Consider the following 16850-nt stretch of genomic DNA (forward strand, 5'->3'; position numbering starts at 1 on the left):
ACTGTTTGAAAGCACAGCTTGAACTTGGAATAGTATTTTCCTTCCGGCAGTCATGAGTTTGGCTTTGATTACGTAGTAATGCTTAGTTAGTAGAATGATAAATGTGCTGCTTTTTCATTTCTGCAAATGAGTTCATTAAAGCACTTTATGAATTGCAAGGGTGCAACCAAGACAGAAAGGACCTCAATAGCATCTCTTGTAATAGGCTTCTGATCCTTTATTCCTGCCAAAATGCCAAGGCTTCTGTATTTTTTACTGGATGCTTTTAATAACAGATACTGAAATTTTAATAATGAAGCAGTTTAAACCACCAGTGGAAAACCAGGAAGCCATTGCTTAGAAACAAAAGTAGTATCTTAGAAAAGGTTTAAAAATGAAAGTTCCATTAGTTCCTGGAAATATTAAAGAGCAACAGATAAAAATTAAAGATAACATTTCAGGTTCCATGGGAATTACAGTATCCTTAAGAGATGGACATTCAGCTATGGTTGAATATTTCTGGCTTGCAGCAGTTAACTGCCATTCCAAATTTAATTTTTACTGTAGACTGTGTTAAGGTAATAAAAATCTCCCCTCTTTCTCACCTCTAATGCACAGGCAAGCAGTTTCTCGCATGGTTGTCATCTTCTCTTTCAAGGCTGTGCATTCCTCATTTTCTCACCTGGCCCTCAGAAGACGCGGGTGTGGTTTCCAAATCTTTTCCTATCTCTGTTCTTTTATGTCAGTGGACACACCCCTTTCTGGCAGTGCCTGGGGTTTACCTGTGCCCAGGACCCAGCACAGTGCCCCGCTGTGGTCAAAGTGGTTCAGAAAGCAGGGCCCCTCCCACCGTTGACAGGGCACTTTTCTCTTAACCCAGCTTCCGATTGCACTGGACTTTCTTACTCTAACGTCATCATCGTCATTGGCTCACATTGGGTTTGCGTTTTCTAATCTCAGTAGATTTTCACAGATCAGGTCCTGGCTTTAGTAATAACCCTTTAGGACCTGAGATTCTACCTCAGTTACCTGAATTGGCTAACTGAGTATCTGCTCTTCTTTACTGTTGTCTTTCTTCATGATTTCCACCTGAAAAGCAAAGCTTTATTGGCTCTAATCCAACATGAGTTGCCTTTTTGCGGGGAGGCAGGGGAGGGGCGGTGGCTATTGCTATGCTGCTTGTGAGATCTTAGTTCCCTGACCAAGGATTGAACCTGTGCCCTGGCGATGAAAGTGCGGAGTTCTAACCACTGGACTGCCAGAAAGTTCCCCATGGGTTACCCTTTTTAATGAGGGCAGTGAGGGCATAGGACCACATATGGAAGGAAGTATTGCTGTCAGTCTGCAGGCTCTCAGGCCAGGAAATTCAGAGAAGCCTCCTTGGCCTTCTGGGGAAACCATATTTGGTCCTCCAAAAGGACCTTTGGAGATTTGCAGATAAATAATAGGACAGGTATGTATTAACAGGTGCCTTTGTTTGCCTCTACAAAATGGATCTGCAACAAACCTTTGGAATATGACATATTTTCCTAGCACATTTTTAAAATGTTCGATGTTATATCAGTTCAGTTCAGTCGCTCAGTCATGTCCGACTCTTTGCAACCCCATGAATCGCAGCACGCCAGGCCTCCCTGTCCATCACCAACTCCTGGAGTTCACTCAGATTCACGTCCATCGAGTCAGTGATGCCATCCAGCCATCTCATCCTCTGTTGTCCCCTTCTCATCCTGCCCCCAATCCCTCCCAGCATCAGGGTCCTTTCCAATGAGTCAGCTCTTCACATGAGGTAGCCAAAGTACTAGAGTTTCAGCTTTAGCATCATTCCTTCCAAAGAAATCCCAGGGCTGATCTCCTTCAGAATGGACTGGTTGGATCTCCCTGCAATCCAAGGGACTCTCAAGAGTCTTCTCCAGCACCACAGTTCAAAAGCATCAATTCTTCGGCGCTCAGCCTTCTTCACAGTCCAACTCTCACATCCATACATGACCACTGAAAAAACCATAGCCTTGACAAGACAGACCTTAGTCAGCAAAGTAATGTCTCTGCTTTTCAATATGCTATCTAGGTTGATCATAGCTTTCCTTCCAAGGAGTAAGCGTCTTTTAATTTCATGGCTGCAGTCACCATCTGCAGTGATTTTGGAGCCCCCAAAAATAAAGTCTGACACTGTTTCCACTGTTTTCCCATCTATTTCCCATGAAGTGATGGGACCGAATGCCATGATCTTCATTTTCTGAATGTTGAGCTTTAAGCCAACATTTTCACTCTCCTTTTTCACTTTCATCAAGAGGCTTTTTAGTTCCTCTTCACTTTCTGCCATAAGGGTGGTGTCATCTGCATATCTGAGGTTATTGATATTTCTCCCGGCAATCTTGATTCCAGCATGTGCTTCTTCCAGCCCAGCGTTTCTCATGATGTACTCTGCATAGAAGGATGTTATATAGTTACATGTTAAAACAAGTTTGAGAATTATGTACTTTAATCATGACTAACGTGCTTCGATTCGTGGAGTCGCAGAGTCGGACACGACTAAGCGACTGAACTAAACATTTATATAGATATATTTAAGTTGCTCTCTTAGGCTTCACCAAATTAAATATAGGAACTTCAGTTTAAGCAATATTTTAACTATCTCCACTGCCAAGGTAGGTTTTGAACTTTTAAGTTTAAAGTATTGCCTCAGTAAAATTTTTGCTACTTGAATTTGGTGCCAAGATTAAAATGTGGAGAGCTTACACCAGTTTTATATATATATATATATATATATACATGGAATTGAATCAAAGTATTTATTGTTGTTTGTTGTTGTTTAGTCACTTCAGTAGTGTCCAGCTCTTTTGTAGCCCCATGGACTGTAGCCTTCAAGGCTTCTCTGTCCATGGAATTCTCAAGGGAAGAATACTGGGGTGTGTTGCCATTTCCTTTTCCAGGGTATCAACCCAGGAATCAAACATGCATCTCCTGCACTGGCAGGCAGACTCTTTACCACTGAGAGCCACCAGGGAAGTCCACTTATCATTGTGAAAGTGAAAGTGAAGTCACTCAGTCGTGTCCGACTCTTTGTGACCCCATGGACTGTGGCCTACCAGGCTCCTCCCTCCATGGGATTCTCCAGGCAAGAGTACTGGGAGTGGGTTGCCATTTCCTTCTCCAGGGGGTCTTCCCAACCCAGGGATCGAACCTGGGTCTCCTGCATTCCAGGCAGACGCTTTAACCTCTGAGCCACCAGGGAATCCCCAATTAATTTCATGACTCAGGCCTTAGGAACAGTACTTCATCTTGAATGAATAAATTGTAACTTTCAGCCTAGCAAAGCATTGCACTGTGACAAATTGACATGTGGCCACAAATGAGTTTTTTCTATCTTAATTAGAAGGAAAAAAAAAAATCCTAGTTATGGTCCTGCATATTGCCTAAAATATACACTAGAATTTTTTCGGCTCAAAGTGAAGCTTTTGTAGTTTCAGTTGTCTGGTAATGCTGATACCATTAAGATTTGGTAATTTAAAAAATCACTTATAGAAGTAGTAAGATAATCATTGCTCCAACTTTTTAAAAGGCCTAAGTCTATTTTAAAAAATTCTAAAATAGTGTATTTACATGCATATTCTGTGGTACTTTCCCTCTCCTACACATACATGTGGAGTGAATCAGAGCAAACAAGAAAGCTGGTATGATTTATCATATGTTTTTCAAAGTTTATATTTCAAAAAATTGACCTTTTTCTGTTTTGTTCTTAGAAACAATAATAAATGTAAACAAAAAATGTCCATTTCAGTAAAATGGTGAAATTAAAATCACTGTCCCTCATGTCATAAGTTGTGGGTTGTGTCCATCAAGAACTTGGAAGCTGATCATGGTGCCTTTTCCTTTTTCACTTCCTGATATTGGCACTGAGAACTGTTGGTGCCCTAGACCTTTCCTTCCTCATAGAAGGAGGACGTTTACAAAACTTTTAAGTTTAGAGCTTTAATATATTTGCGATAGCAGTACTTTGTTATACTAAATATCAAAAATCTTTTATTCATTACTGAGCAATTTATATAAAACAGAAGTCCTCCAAAATATACTGATTCTATTATACCATTATATCTGTTTGTTGATGGAGAGTATTGCTATTATGTAGGTCTGTAAGCATTCATTAGCCTTTCAAAGCACTCCTGTGATAGGTGAGTTTATATAGGCTACTTGGGTATTTCAGGTGGTTATGGTTCCAGAGAAAGAAGATCACAGTCACGTAAATTCTGGTTCATGTCCCTGCTACTAAATGATGCTTCCAAATGGAAGCATATTAAAAGCAGAGACATTACTTTGCCAACTTTGCCAAAGGTCCGTCTAGTCAGGGCTATGGTTTTTCCAGTAGTCATGTATGGATGTGAGAGTTGGACTACAAAGAAAGCTGAGCGCTGAAGAATTGATGCTTTTGAACTGTGGTGTTGGAGAAGACTCTTGAGAGTCCCATGGACTGCAAGGAGATCCAACCAGCCTATCCTAAAGGAGATCAGTCCTGGGTGTTCATTGAAAGGACTGATGTTGAAGCTGAAACTCCAATACTTTGGCCACCTGATGCAAAGAACTGACTCATTGGAAAAGAGCCTGCTGCTGGGAAAGATTGAAGGTGGGAGGAGAAGGGGATGACAGAGGATGAGATGGTTGGATGGCATCACTGACTCAATGGACATGAGTTTGAGTAAACTCCTGAAGTTGGTGATGGACAGGAAGGCCTGGCGTCCTGCAGTCCATGGGGTTGCAAAAAGTCGGACACAACTGAGAGACTGAACTGATACTGAAGCTTAGTCATGGTGGTGCTAGTTGTAAAGAATCACCTGCCATTACAGGAGAATAAGAGATGAGATTTCAGTCCTTGGGTGGGGCAACCCACTCCAGTATTCTTGCCTGGAGAATCCTGGACAGAGGAGCCTGGCAGGCTACAGTACATAGGGTCACACAGAGTTGGATATGACTGAAGTCACTTAACACACAAGTTTAGTCATAAATATTGCTTTTTTCCCCCTTATTAAACCCAATCCTGATGGCTTGTTATATTATTTTTTCCTATTCTTTGTGAATGTCAGATAAAAGGCAAAAGTTGGTTGGAAATTTTGGTTGATTTTAGTTAATTGAAGCTTTGTTGTGTTCGTGTAAATGGATTTTAGATTTAGTGTATAATCTGATCAAAAACCTCATTAAGTATCTGAATTTTAAGATACCTTATGTGTTTTTCTGATATACTACTTAAAAAAATTATATATGTGTTTTTATTTTAGGAGAGCCAGTGAGGGTTTGAAGATTATAAACCCATATGAGAAAGCACCCTCTATGAGATTGCTGGCTTATGGTAAGTTAGAGCTGCATAGTGTTGTGAAGATAAAAAAAAAAATCAAACTTGACCTAAATGCCATTTTTATCTTTTATAGCTTTGTGGGTTTCTAGTAGTATTTCGGAGAAGGCAGTGGCACCCTACTCCAGTGTTCTTGCCTGGAAAATCACATGGATGGAGGAGTCTTGTAGGCTGCAGTCCATGGAGTCGCTAAGAATCGGACATGACTGAGCGACTTCCCTTTCACTTTTCACTTTCATGCACTGGAGAAGGAAACGGCAACCCACTCCAGTGTTCTTGCCTGGAGAATCCCAGGGATGGGGGAGCCTGGTGGGCTGCCGTCTATGGGGTCGCACAGAGTCGGGCACGACTGAAGCGACTTAGCAGCAGCAGCAGAGCCCTTTTATAAAGGAAAGTAATTTCAATTGACTCTTATCTGTGTGTCCATTAACTATTAACCAAATTTGACAGTTAGGTTTTTTTAACATGTATACACTCCAGTTAACAATTTCCAAGTGATGTTACTGTTACCCTCTCTGGGTTAATTTCGTGAATTTGTCCTGGAAAGACTCTTCATATTAAAACAGTTAATATGTTTTCATATTTTTCTTTCAGAATTATGGTTTAAAGGTTGAATCTGGGTTCCTAAATTGAGTCACCCAGCTTGACCGAGGGATCCCTTTTTACAATGCAATCACCCCTCAAGCTCAATTCCATCACAATTAATTCCGTAGACTCTGTTATCATGAATTAAAGTCAGAGCTTTAATATCATATCCTTCTGTCTCGCCTGTCACTTCAGAGCCCTCCTGGATCTCTTTCTGTCATTTCTCAATTCTCTGCTACATTTCACTATCCATTCCCCCACGCCCCGGCCCCCACCCTGGTTCATCATTTTGCCAAGCACTTGCCTTTTCTGAGCCAACTTTCCACTGCTTCTCCAACAGCCTGTACACCCTTTTTCCTTCAGCAAAATAGTGTTCCCTAGTCCTTGGGGATTTGATTTGAAGAGAAATCATAGTGTGAATAAGGTTTAACAGTGTTTTCCTTCCTCTTTAGTTTCTGGCCTTGGCTTTGGAATCATGAGTGGCGTATTTTCCTTTGTAAATACCCTGTCTGACTCCTTGGGACCAGGCACGGTGGGCATTCATGGAGACCCTCCCCAGTTCTTCCTAAATTCAGGTATGTGTCTGGTTTGAATGTTTAGACATCTGGTCTATGGTCATCCTTAATGGAATTCCCTGGCTTAGGAATTCCAATGAATAGAAATTTCTGTTGTACCTTCTAAAGGCAAGGTACTGTTAGACACTGAGATGAAAGAGACCTAGGAAAGTAAGAATTACAGTTAGGGTATTATTGAATTTTAGAGTGGATTTAGCTTGTATAAAATTCATTTTTCTGTTACTATACTAACAATTTTGCTGTATAGTTGATATATTGTAAGTGAGTGTTTATAGGCGACATGCTTTTTTGTTCTAACAGCATTATTTTTATTATTTTTAAAATTTTATTTTTAATTGGAGGATAATTACTTTACGATATTGTGATGGTTTCTGCCGTACTTCAGCAGGAAACAGCCACCAGCATGCACGTGTCCCCTCCCTCTTAATCCTCCTTCCCACCCCACCCCCCTGTGTGCTCACAGAGTGGGTCTCCTGCATCTGCAGCTTGTCCCCGCTGGCTGTTGTACGTATGGTAGTGTGTGTTTCAGTACTGCTCTTGAGTCCTCCTGCCTGCTGCCTCCCTGACTGGCACCAAAAGTCTAATCTTTATGTGTGCACCTTTTTTGCTGCCCTGCAAATGGAATCATCAGTACCATCTTTCTAGATTCCACAGATACGTGTTAATATACAATATTAGTCTTTCTGACTGACTTCCCTCTATTTAAGAGGCTCTAGGTTCGTCAACCTTATTAGAACTGACTCAAATGTGTTCCTTTTTATAGCTGAGTAATATTCCATTGTGTATCTGTACCACAACTTCTTTATCTTTTCACCTGTTGATGGACATCTAGATTGCTTCCATGTCCTAGCTATTGTAAATAGTGCTGCAAGGAACACTGGGGTACATGTGTCTCTTTCAATTACGGTTTCCCAGTAGTGGGATTTCTGGGTCATATGGTAGTTTTATTCCTAGTTTTTAAAGGAATCTCCACACTGTTTGGAAAATCCCATGGACAGAGGAGCCTGGAAGGCTGCAGTCCATGGGGTCGCTGAGGGTCGGACACGACTGAGCGACTTCACTTTCACTTTTCACTTCCATGCATTGGAGAAGGAAATGGCAACCCACTCCAGTGTTCTTGCCTGGAGAATCCCAGGGACGGGGGAGCCTGGTGGGCTGCCGTCTATGGGGTTGCACAGAGTCGGACACGACTGAAGTGACTTAGCAGCCACAGTGTTCTCCATAGTGGCCATACCAGTTTGCATTCCCACCAACAGTGCAAAAAGTTCCCTTTTCTCCACACCCTCTCCAGCATTAATTGTTTGTAGACTTTTTGATGATGACTGTTCTGACTGGTGTGAGATGATACCTTGTTGTGGTTTTGATTTGCATTTCTGTAATAACGAGAGATGTTGAGCATCTTTTCATGTGTTGATTAGCCATCTGTGTGTCTTCTTTGGAGAAATGCCTATTTAGGTCTTCTGCCCAACTTTTTGATTGTGTTGTTTTTCTGGTATGAGTTGCATGAGCTGCTTGTATATTTTGAAGATTAACCTTTTGTCAGTGTTTCATTTGCTGTTATTTTCTCCTATCCTGAGGGTTTTCTTTTCATTTTGCTTGTAGTTTCCTTCATTGTGCAAAAACTTTTAATCAGGTCCCATTTGTTTATTTTTGTTTTTATTTCCATTACTCTAGGAGGTCAGTCATAGAGGATCTTGCTGTGATTTAGGTCAAAGTGTTCTGCCTATGTTGTTTTTGTTTTTATTAGTTTTTATTTATTGTCAGTGTAAGGACTAATCTTTATAGTTTGTCATCTTGGCCGCTTTGGGGCATGGAAAGTATAATTTAATCTTGAAATTGAGAGGAAGGAAAACAGTTCTTATTTAATGTGAGGTAATGTCACTTATCTAAAAAATGTGTGTAACATATCTAAAATTGTAACTGTAACAACCCATCTTCCTTGTTTCTTAAGAACTGGGACATCAGCAGGAACTTAAGAGTCCCTTGCTCCCCCCCACCCCTCCCCCACAGGAAGCTGTTGCCTGATTTTGTGTTGTTCAGTCCCTGGGTTAGCCAGGTCTGAAACTTAGGTTTTAACATGTACAGATGTTTTACTCTGAAGCTAAAACCTGGAAGTTTTACCTTCATGTGTGTATCTGAAAAAATATATTTAGTTTTCTTGTTTTGAACATTTAAAAATAAACTGTACTGTATTCTTTAAAAAAAAAAAATAGTTGAGTTCACCTTTATCCAAGTTCAGTTCAGTGCAGTCGCTCAGTCGTGTCCAACTCTTTGCAACCCCATGAATCACAGCACGCCAGGCCTCCCTGTCCATCACCAACTCCCAGAGTCAGTGATGCCATCCATCCATCTCATCCTCTGTTGTCCCCTTCTCCTCCTGCCCCCAATCCCTCCCAGCATCAGAGTCTTTTCCAATGAGTCAACTCTTTGCATGAGGTGGCCAAAGTACTGGAGTTTCAGCTTTAGCATCATTCCTTCCAAAGAAATCCCAGGGCTGATCTCCTTCAGAATGGACTGGTTGGATCTCCTTGCAGTCCAAGGGACTCTCAAGAGTCTTCTCCAACACCACACTTCAAAAGCATCAGTTCTTCGGCACTCGGCTTTCTTCACCATCCAACTCTCACATCCATACATGACCACTAAAAAAACCATAGCCTTGACTAGACGGATCTTTGTTGGCAAAGTAATGTTTGCTTTTCAATATGCTATCTAGGTTGGTCATAACTTTCCTTCCAAGGAGTAAGTGTCTTTTAATTTCATGGCTGCAATCACCATCTTCAGTGATTTTGGAGCCCCCCAAAATAGTCTGACACTGTTTCCACTGTTTCCCCATCTATTTCCCATGAAGTGATGGGAGCAGATGCCATGATCTTCGTTTTCTGAATATTGAGCTTTAAGCCAACATTTTCACTCTCCTCTTTCACTTTCATCAAGAGGCTTTTTAGTTCTTCACTTTATCTGCCATAAGGGTGGTGTCATCTGCATATCTGAGGTTATTGATATTTCTCCCGGCAGTCTTGATTCCAGCTTGTGCTTCTTCCAGCCCAGTGTTTCCATGATGTACTCTGCATATAAGTTAAATAAGCAGGGTGACAATATACAGCCTTGACGTACTCCTTTTCTGATTTGGAACCAGTCTCTTGTTCCATGTCCAGTTCTAACTGTTGCTTCCTGACCTGCATATAGGTTTCTCAAGAGGCAGGTCAGGTGGTCTGGTAATCCCATCTGTTTCAGAATTTTCCACAGTTTATTGTGATCCACACAGTCAAAGATGCCTATAAAAAAGCCAACATATTTCAAACTGCTTTTCATCCACCAGATGAATATTGTCCCCGTGATACAATGATCACATGTTTAAGAGTTGGTAGCATACATAATTAGTATAAAATCTCTCCTAAATTACACAAGAATCTATCAAAAAATAGCTTTCTAAAACACCACTGTATTTTTTTATCTTCGTAAGCTATATCATTGAAATAAGTGACCCCATGCACAGATTCTTTTAATTGAATCATCTTTAACATCTTTACAAAAGTAATTTGTCTTCAAGGAGCTTATCATTTTGTAGGGGGAATAAGGCCCCCCAAAAAAGTGATTAATCTTGTCAAGGCAGTTTGAAGTTATAAAAGATATAAGATGAAAGTGTTGGTCGCTCAGTGGCGCTGGACTCTTGCGACCCCATGGACTGAGCCCGCCAGGCTTCTTTGTCCACAGAATTTCCCAGGCAAGAATACTGGAGTGGGTTGCCATTTCCTTCTCCAGGATAAGACGAGGTATAACCGAATTTTAAAAATTGCTGCAGTAAAAAGTTGAGAGAGATTCTGCATGTTATAGTGATCCTCCAACCCAGTGGACTCTTCATTCATCATTTCAGTTTAGGCCTTGTTATCTCCTGTCTAGATTGCTACCATTAACCCCCACCTGGTTAGTCTTTCCCCAACACACTTTCTGTAAGTATCCACCCTTTATACTGTCCCCAAAGAAATCTTCCCTGTGTAAAACTAGGGCTTTTCAAGGCTTACAGGATAAAGTCAAGGCCCTTCACATCTGGCTACAAGTTAGAGGAAGGGAAAGTATGTTAGTGGATTGGGTCATACTGATTCAGTCGTGCCTCCAACAGAGCAAATTATCTTCCTTTTAAACATTCCATAACTAGAGTATTTCTGACAATTTTAAAAAATGATCATAATAAAGGGTCTTAGTATTTTTTTAGAACTGTAATATAAGTAGCTAAAATCTGTTAGCATCCAATATAAATTAATAAAACATAGCCAGGAGAGGGTGCTACAGTTCTCTGTATTTTCCTAAATCAGTGTATTATACTGCTACATAAGCAGTTTTCTTTTTTGCTTCTCAAGTAGCAGTCTCCTAATGAAATTTATTTTTCTACCAGCTTCTATCACTAGATGGCGCTAATTCCCTTTAGAGAGCTAGGCTGTTTTCGCAAGATTGACTTAAAATGATTCTTTTAGAAGAAAGTGAAAAATGTGCAGCAATTTGGTGATAGTATTTGTGACTTCTGTAAATTCAAGAAAAAAAGTGTTATAATATCTTTAGAGGTGGCAAGAATACATAGAAGAACTGTACAAAAAAGATCTTCATGACCCAGATAATCATGATGGTGTGATCACTCACCTAGAGTCAGACATCCTGGAATGTGAAGTCAAGTGGGCCTTAGGAAGCATCACTATGAGCAAAGCTAGTGGAGGTGATGGAATTCCAGTTGAGCTTTTTCAAATCCTAAAAGATGATGCTGTGACAGTGCTCTACTCAATATGCCAGCAAATTTGGAAAACTCAGCAGTGGCCAGAGGACTGGAAAAGGTCAGTTTTCATTCTAATCCCAAAGAAAGGCAATGCCAAAGAATGCTCAAACTACCGCACAATTGCACTCATCTCTCACGCTAGTAAAGTGATGATTAAAATTCTCCAAGCCAGGCTTCAGCAATACATGAACCGTGGACTTCCAGATGTTCAAGCTGAAATGGCAGAGGAACCAGAGATCAAATTGCCAACATCCGCTGGATCATGGAAAAAGCAACAGAGTTCCAGAAAAACATCTATTTCTGCTTTTTGACTATGCCAAAGCCTTTGACTGTGTGGATCACAATAAACTGTGGAAAATTCTAAAAGAGATGGGAATACCAGACCACCTGACCTGCCTCTTGAGAAATCTGTATGCAGGTCAGGAAGCAACAGTTAGAACTGGACATGGAACAATGGGCTGGTTCCAAATAGGAAAAGGAGTACGTCAGGCTGTATCTTGTCACTCTGCTTATTTAACTTCTATGCAAAGTACATCATGAGAAACACTGGGCTGGAAGAAGCACAAGGTGGAATCAAGACTGCCGGGAGAAATATCAATAACCTCAGATATGTAGATGACACCACCCTTATGGGAGAAAGTGAAGAGGAACTAAAAAGCCTCTTGATGAAAGAAAGAGGAGAGTGAAAAAGTTGGCTTAAAGCTCAACATTCAGAAAACTAGGATCATGGCATCCAGTCCCATCACTTCATGGCAAATAGGTGGGTAAATAGTGGAAACAGTGGCTGACTTATTTTTCTGGGCTCCAAAATCACTGAAGATGGTGATTGCAGCCATGAAATTAGAAGATGCTTACTCCTTGGAAGAAAAGTTATGATCAACTTAGCATATTAAAAAGCAGAGACATTGCTTTGCCAATGAAGGTCTGTCTAATCAAGGCTATGGTTTTTCCAGTGGTCATGTATGCATGTGAGAGTTGGACCATAAAGAAAGTTGAGCTCCGAAGAATTGATGCTTTTGAAGTGTGGTGTTGGAGAAGACTCTTGAGAGTCCCTTGGACTGCAAGGAGATCCAACCAGTCCATCCTAAAGGAGATCAGTCCTGGGTGTTCATTGAAAGGACTGATGTTGAAGCTGAAACTCAAATACTTTTGCTACCTGATGAAAAGAGCTGGCTCATTGGAAAAGACTCTGATGCTGGGAGGAACTGGGGGCACGAGGAGAAGGGGACCACAGAGAATGAGATGGCTGGATGGCATCACTGACTCAGTGGACATGGGTTTGGGTGGACTCCGGGAGTTGGTGATGGACAGGGAAGCCTGGTGTGCTGCGGTTCATGGGGTCACAAAGAGTCAGACACAACTTAGTAATTGAACTGAATATCTTTAGCTAAGTTAGGATGGCAGGCTGAACATGCTATGAATGTGTACCTATAGAGTCAGGAATACCTGTTACTTTATCATGTGCTAGAGTTTATTGGTTATAACATCATTCTTTTAAACTTTTAATTATACATTTAAGAAATTGCTTATTGCATTTAAAAATATAATCTCAAATTTGCTTATATTTGTCTTTATTGTGTATATTATTTGCTGCTGTTACCATGTGTTTAAGCATGAGATCATTTAAAATTTTTCATTTAGTTTCAGTTCAGTTCAGTCATGTCCAACTCTTTGAGACCCCATGGACTGCAGCACACCAGCCCTCCCTGTCCATTACCAACTCCTGGAGTTTACTCAAACTCATGTCCATTGAGTCAGAGATGCCATCCAACCATCTCATCCTCTGTTGTCCCCTCCTACTCCCGCCTTCAGTCTTTCGCAGCATCAGGGTCTTTTCCAGTGAGTCAGTTCTTTGCATCAGGTGGCCGAAGTAATGGAGTTTCAGCTTCAGCATCAGTCTTTCCAATGATTATTCAGGACTGAGTTCCTTTAGAATGGACTGGTTGGATCTCCTTGCAGTCCAAGGGACTCTCAAGAGTCTTCTCCAACACCACACTTCAAAAGCATCAATTCTTCGGAGCTCAACTTTCTTTATGGTCCAACTCTCACATCCATACATGACCACTGGAAAAACCATAGCCTTGATTAGACCTACCTTCATTGGCAAAGTAATGTTTCTGCTTTTCAATATGCTGTCTAGGTTGGTCATAACTTTTCTTCTAAGGAGTAAGCGTCTTTTAATTTCATGGCTGCAGTCACCATCTACAGTGATTTTGGAGCCCCCCAAAATAAAGTCTGTCACTGTTTCCACTGTTTCCCCATCTATTTGCCATGAAGTGATGGGACCAGATGCCATGATCTTAGTTTTCTGAATGTCGAGCTTTAAGCCAACTTTTTCACTCTCCTCTTTATCTTTCATCAAGAGGCTGTTTACCGTACTCCATTACAAATGGCCAATAACCAGAATAAAAAGGAATATGAGATCTAATTAGTATATCTGTTAGTACAAGTTATACACTATATGATTCCTTTATGTGCATAGGTTTTCATGTAGCAAGTAAGCATAGTTTATAAATTAAATGTATTATAAGTTAATTCTTTTTGTTTGTAGTTGTGTAGCAGGCTAACATTAACTTTTATTAGAATCATTATAATTTCTTAGAAATTCTGTATAGAGGCAAGGTATGGGAACTGAGTCTTAAGTTCAAGTCATATCCTGGCTCATTAATTTAGTGTTTTAGGCAAGTCCATTTGATCATTTAATCTTTCATTCAATAAATAATTAAGTATTTTTATTCAAGAGCCCAGTCAGTGTCTATACTTTCCACTCTCAGTGGGGAATAAAGACACACAACTGGTTATAACAAAGTGTGATAAATACTGTGATGAGGAAGAGCCACGAGCACACAGAACAGCTCTCACCCACTCATTGTATCAGCACTTCTCCTTTGTAATACTTACCATATTTGTAATTGATTAGTCAGCTGTGCAGTTATTTGTGTCTTTCACCCCAACTGGATGCTCAGCCATAAAAGGGCATAGACTGTCTGTCTTGTTTCCTGCAGTATCCCTAGCACTTTGTGGAGTTCTTTGTTTCTAGATGAACTCATAAGTATTTTTTGAAAAAAAAGGAAAGGTAGGCATTGCTTATGGAGGAAGTGCTATCCGAGTAGAAAGTTAAAGGATGAATAGTAGGTAGGCTGGCAGAGCAAGGTGGTTGTTGGGAAGGAATGTTCCAGGCAGAGGGAAGCAGTCTTCCTAGTAGTCCTGGAGGTAAGAAAGACGTTGTTCACGGGTACGGAAGTACTGGACTTCCGCCCAACCCTCAATGTCCTCATCTTTCATCAGAGGCAAAAATAATACCTCGCTCCGGGTTATAAAGAATTACATGAAATTAGAAAGTATATATTCAAGTGCTTTATAAACCACGAAATGGCCTAAGGGTAGAGAATTTGGTTCTTGAAGCATAGCATTTAGAGAAAGGATAACTTCTCTGATTTATGTGGTATCTGGGTTCATCACTCTGAATCAGCTCCCTTATGATTTAGAAGAAAACTGTATTTATTACTCAGTAAGAATATCTGATGTTTTATTTTTAAAACTTCCCTAAGCCATTTCATTTACATTATATTTTCTTGGCAGTGCTCTTGTCTAGGGGAGATTTTCAACTTTTTAGCCACTAAACCTTTAATTTGGAGAAGCCAGTACAGGTCAGATCGCATGTGAAGTATCGTGTTCAGTTCTTTTTAATTTCTTTAACTATATTTGCTTATTTCTGGCTGTGCTGGGTCTCGTTGCTGAACATGGGCTTTCTCTCATAGTGGCGAGTGGCGGCTACTCTCTAGTTGTGGTGTGTGAGCTTCTCATTGCAGTGGCTTCTCTTGTGCAGAGCACCAGCTTCAGTAGTTAGGGCTCAGTAGTGGTGGCACATGGGCTTAGTTGCCCCACTCAGTGTGTGTAATATTTCCAGACCAGGGGTTGAACCTGTGTTTCCTGCATTGGTAGGCAGATTCTCAACCACTGGACCACTAGGGGAGTCCTTGTGTTCAGTTCTGAGCATTGTGATTTAATAGGAATACTGAAGCACTAAAGTTGGTATGGAAGAGCATCATTCGTGTGGTGAAAAACCTAGAAGCTGTATGATTGAAGGGCAGAGGAATATTGAGCTTAAAGAAAAATGAAAGTAAGGGGAATGTGGGAGATTCCATTTTTGTCCAAATTTGTCATTCTGCTGTAGTAGCATTACACATCCACATCCTTCCATTGCCTTACGATGACTAGAATGTACTTGCCTACCCCTGACTTTGACCTCAGTCCTAGGACACGCATTGGCCAAATGGTGAATGTAAGTCACTAACTGGGTGTAAGTCAGTGACTTAGAAAGCACTTGCATGGTTGGTTCTGCCCTCTTCGGATCTGGTCATGGACCAGAGAACATGCCCCGTAGTTAATGCCTCCTTAGCCTGGACCACAGAATGAGCGTGTATAGAGCAGACCTGGGCCCAGCCTGAGTGACAAGCCAACCCAGCTGTACCAGCAACAGAGCTGTCCAGCTGAGCCCAGGCTCACTTGATCAGCCAAAGCACAGTCATCCTCTAGACCAGTGAGCAGGAGAGTTACTCTTTCTTGTTGAAACCCACTGAGTTTTTTTTTTATTCATTTCACTTTTTTCCCCCACAGTATTTTAAGTATAATCTCTATAATGTGTTTGTTTGTTAAATGTTAAGACTTTTAACTGAAAGCACTTTGTGTGCAAAACTATCTCTAATAACTACCAATTCCAAAGTGGTAGAGGAACGATTACATTGTTAATGATACAGAGAAAGTAATTGACCATAAAGCTTAATCTGCAGTTCTTATCCTTCTCTGAATTTGTTAGAGTCTTAATTCTTATAATAAGTGATGCCAACCGTCTCTGCTGGTGACACAAGGATACTTCATGTACTGTCATTGGCTTTGTCACCAAAGATGTATTCTTTGTATTTCATTCTACGCTTTCTTTACATCAGTAGTGTGATAGTCTTTCCTTCAAGTTGCTCAAATAACTGAAAATGTTAAGGTTATACTTTGTAAATTTCCTCTCCCTGAGCCGCGGCCTGCGGTACATTATCAAGTGTGCGGAGCCCGGGTGGCCGTCTCTAGGCAGGCAGCAGGCAGTTCAGTGAATTGCATCAGAGAGTGGCTGAAAGAATGCCACGGGCTGGGGCTCTTCCACACGTGTTCCAGGTAACCTCCTGAGACACTGACATCTCCTTGCTCCCATGGCTGGGTGAAGAGGCCCTGCTGACCGCTTTGCAGCTTAGGCAGCCTGAGGCCTCATGCTTCTCTCTCTCCAGGCCTTATATCATCTTTTATTTATCTGTTTGGCTGTGTCTGGTCTTAGTCGTGGCATGTAGAATCTTCAGTCTTCTTTGCAGCATGCCAGGATCTCTAGTGGGCAGCATGTGGGATCTAGTTCCCTGACCTGGGATCGAACCTTGGCCCTTCGCATTGGGAATCTTAGCCCCTGGGCCACCAGTGAAGTCCGAGGCCTGTGTCATCCTCACGTGTGAATTGGTCCTTATTTTCTTTATCTACTGCTGCCTTTAACATTTGGTGGTGGTTTTTATTTATATGATGTGTGTGTTTAGTGTCTTTTTTTTTCAGTGAATCTTACAGAGTTTTT

The 16850-nt window shown here is 41.1% G+C and overlaps 1 protein-coding gene and 1 non-coding gene across 3 annotated transcripts in view; one reads left to right on the top strand and one right to left on the bottom strand.

Moving 5' to 3' along the window:
- APH1B (aph-1 homolog B, gamma-secretase subunit) overlaps positions 1-16850 on the top strand; it is a 40915-nt gene that overhangs the window by 2942 nt on the left and 21123 nt on the right. For both annotated transcript variants that reach the window (XM_018054314.1, XM_018054315.1), the window contains exons 3-4: positions 5247-5317; positions 6358-6480. In XM_018054314.1, the coding sequence (XP_017909803.1) occupies positions 5247-5317; positions 6358-6480 (194 nt within the window). The remainder of the gene's footprint in view (positions 1-5246; positions 5318-6357; positions 6481-16850) is intronic.
- Positions 3140-3211, bottom strand: TRNAS-GGA. Its single transcript has one exon. It is a non-coding gene; the product is annotated as a tRNA-Ser (tRNA).

Source organism: Capra hircus, chromosome 10 (genome assembly GCF_001704415.2).
Source record: "Capra hircus breed San Clemente chromosome 10, ASM170441v1, whole genome shotgun sequence".
In the NCBI taxonomy this organism is placed as follows: Eukaryota; Metazoa; Chordata; class Mammalia; order Artiodactyla; family Bovidae; genus Capra; species Capra hircus.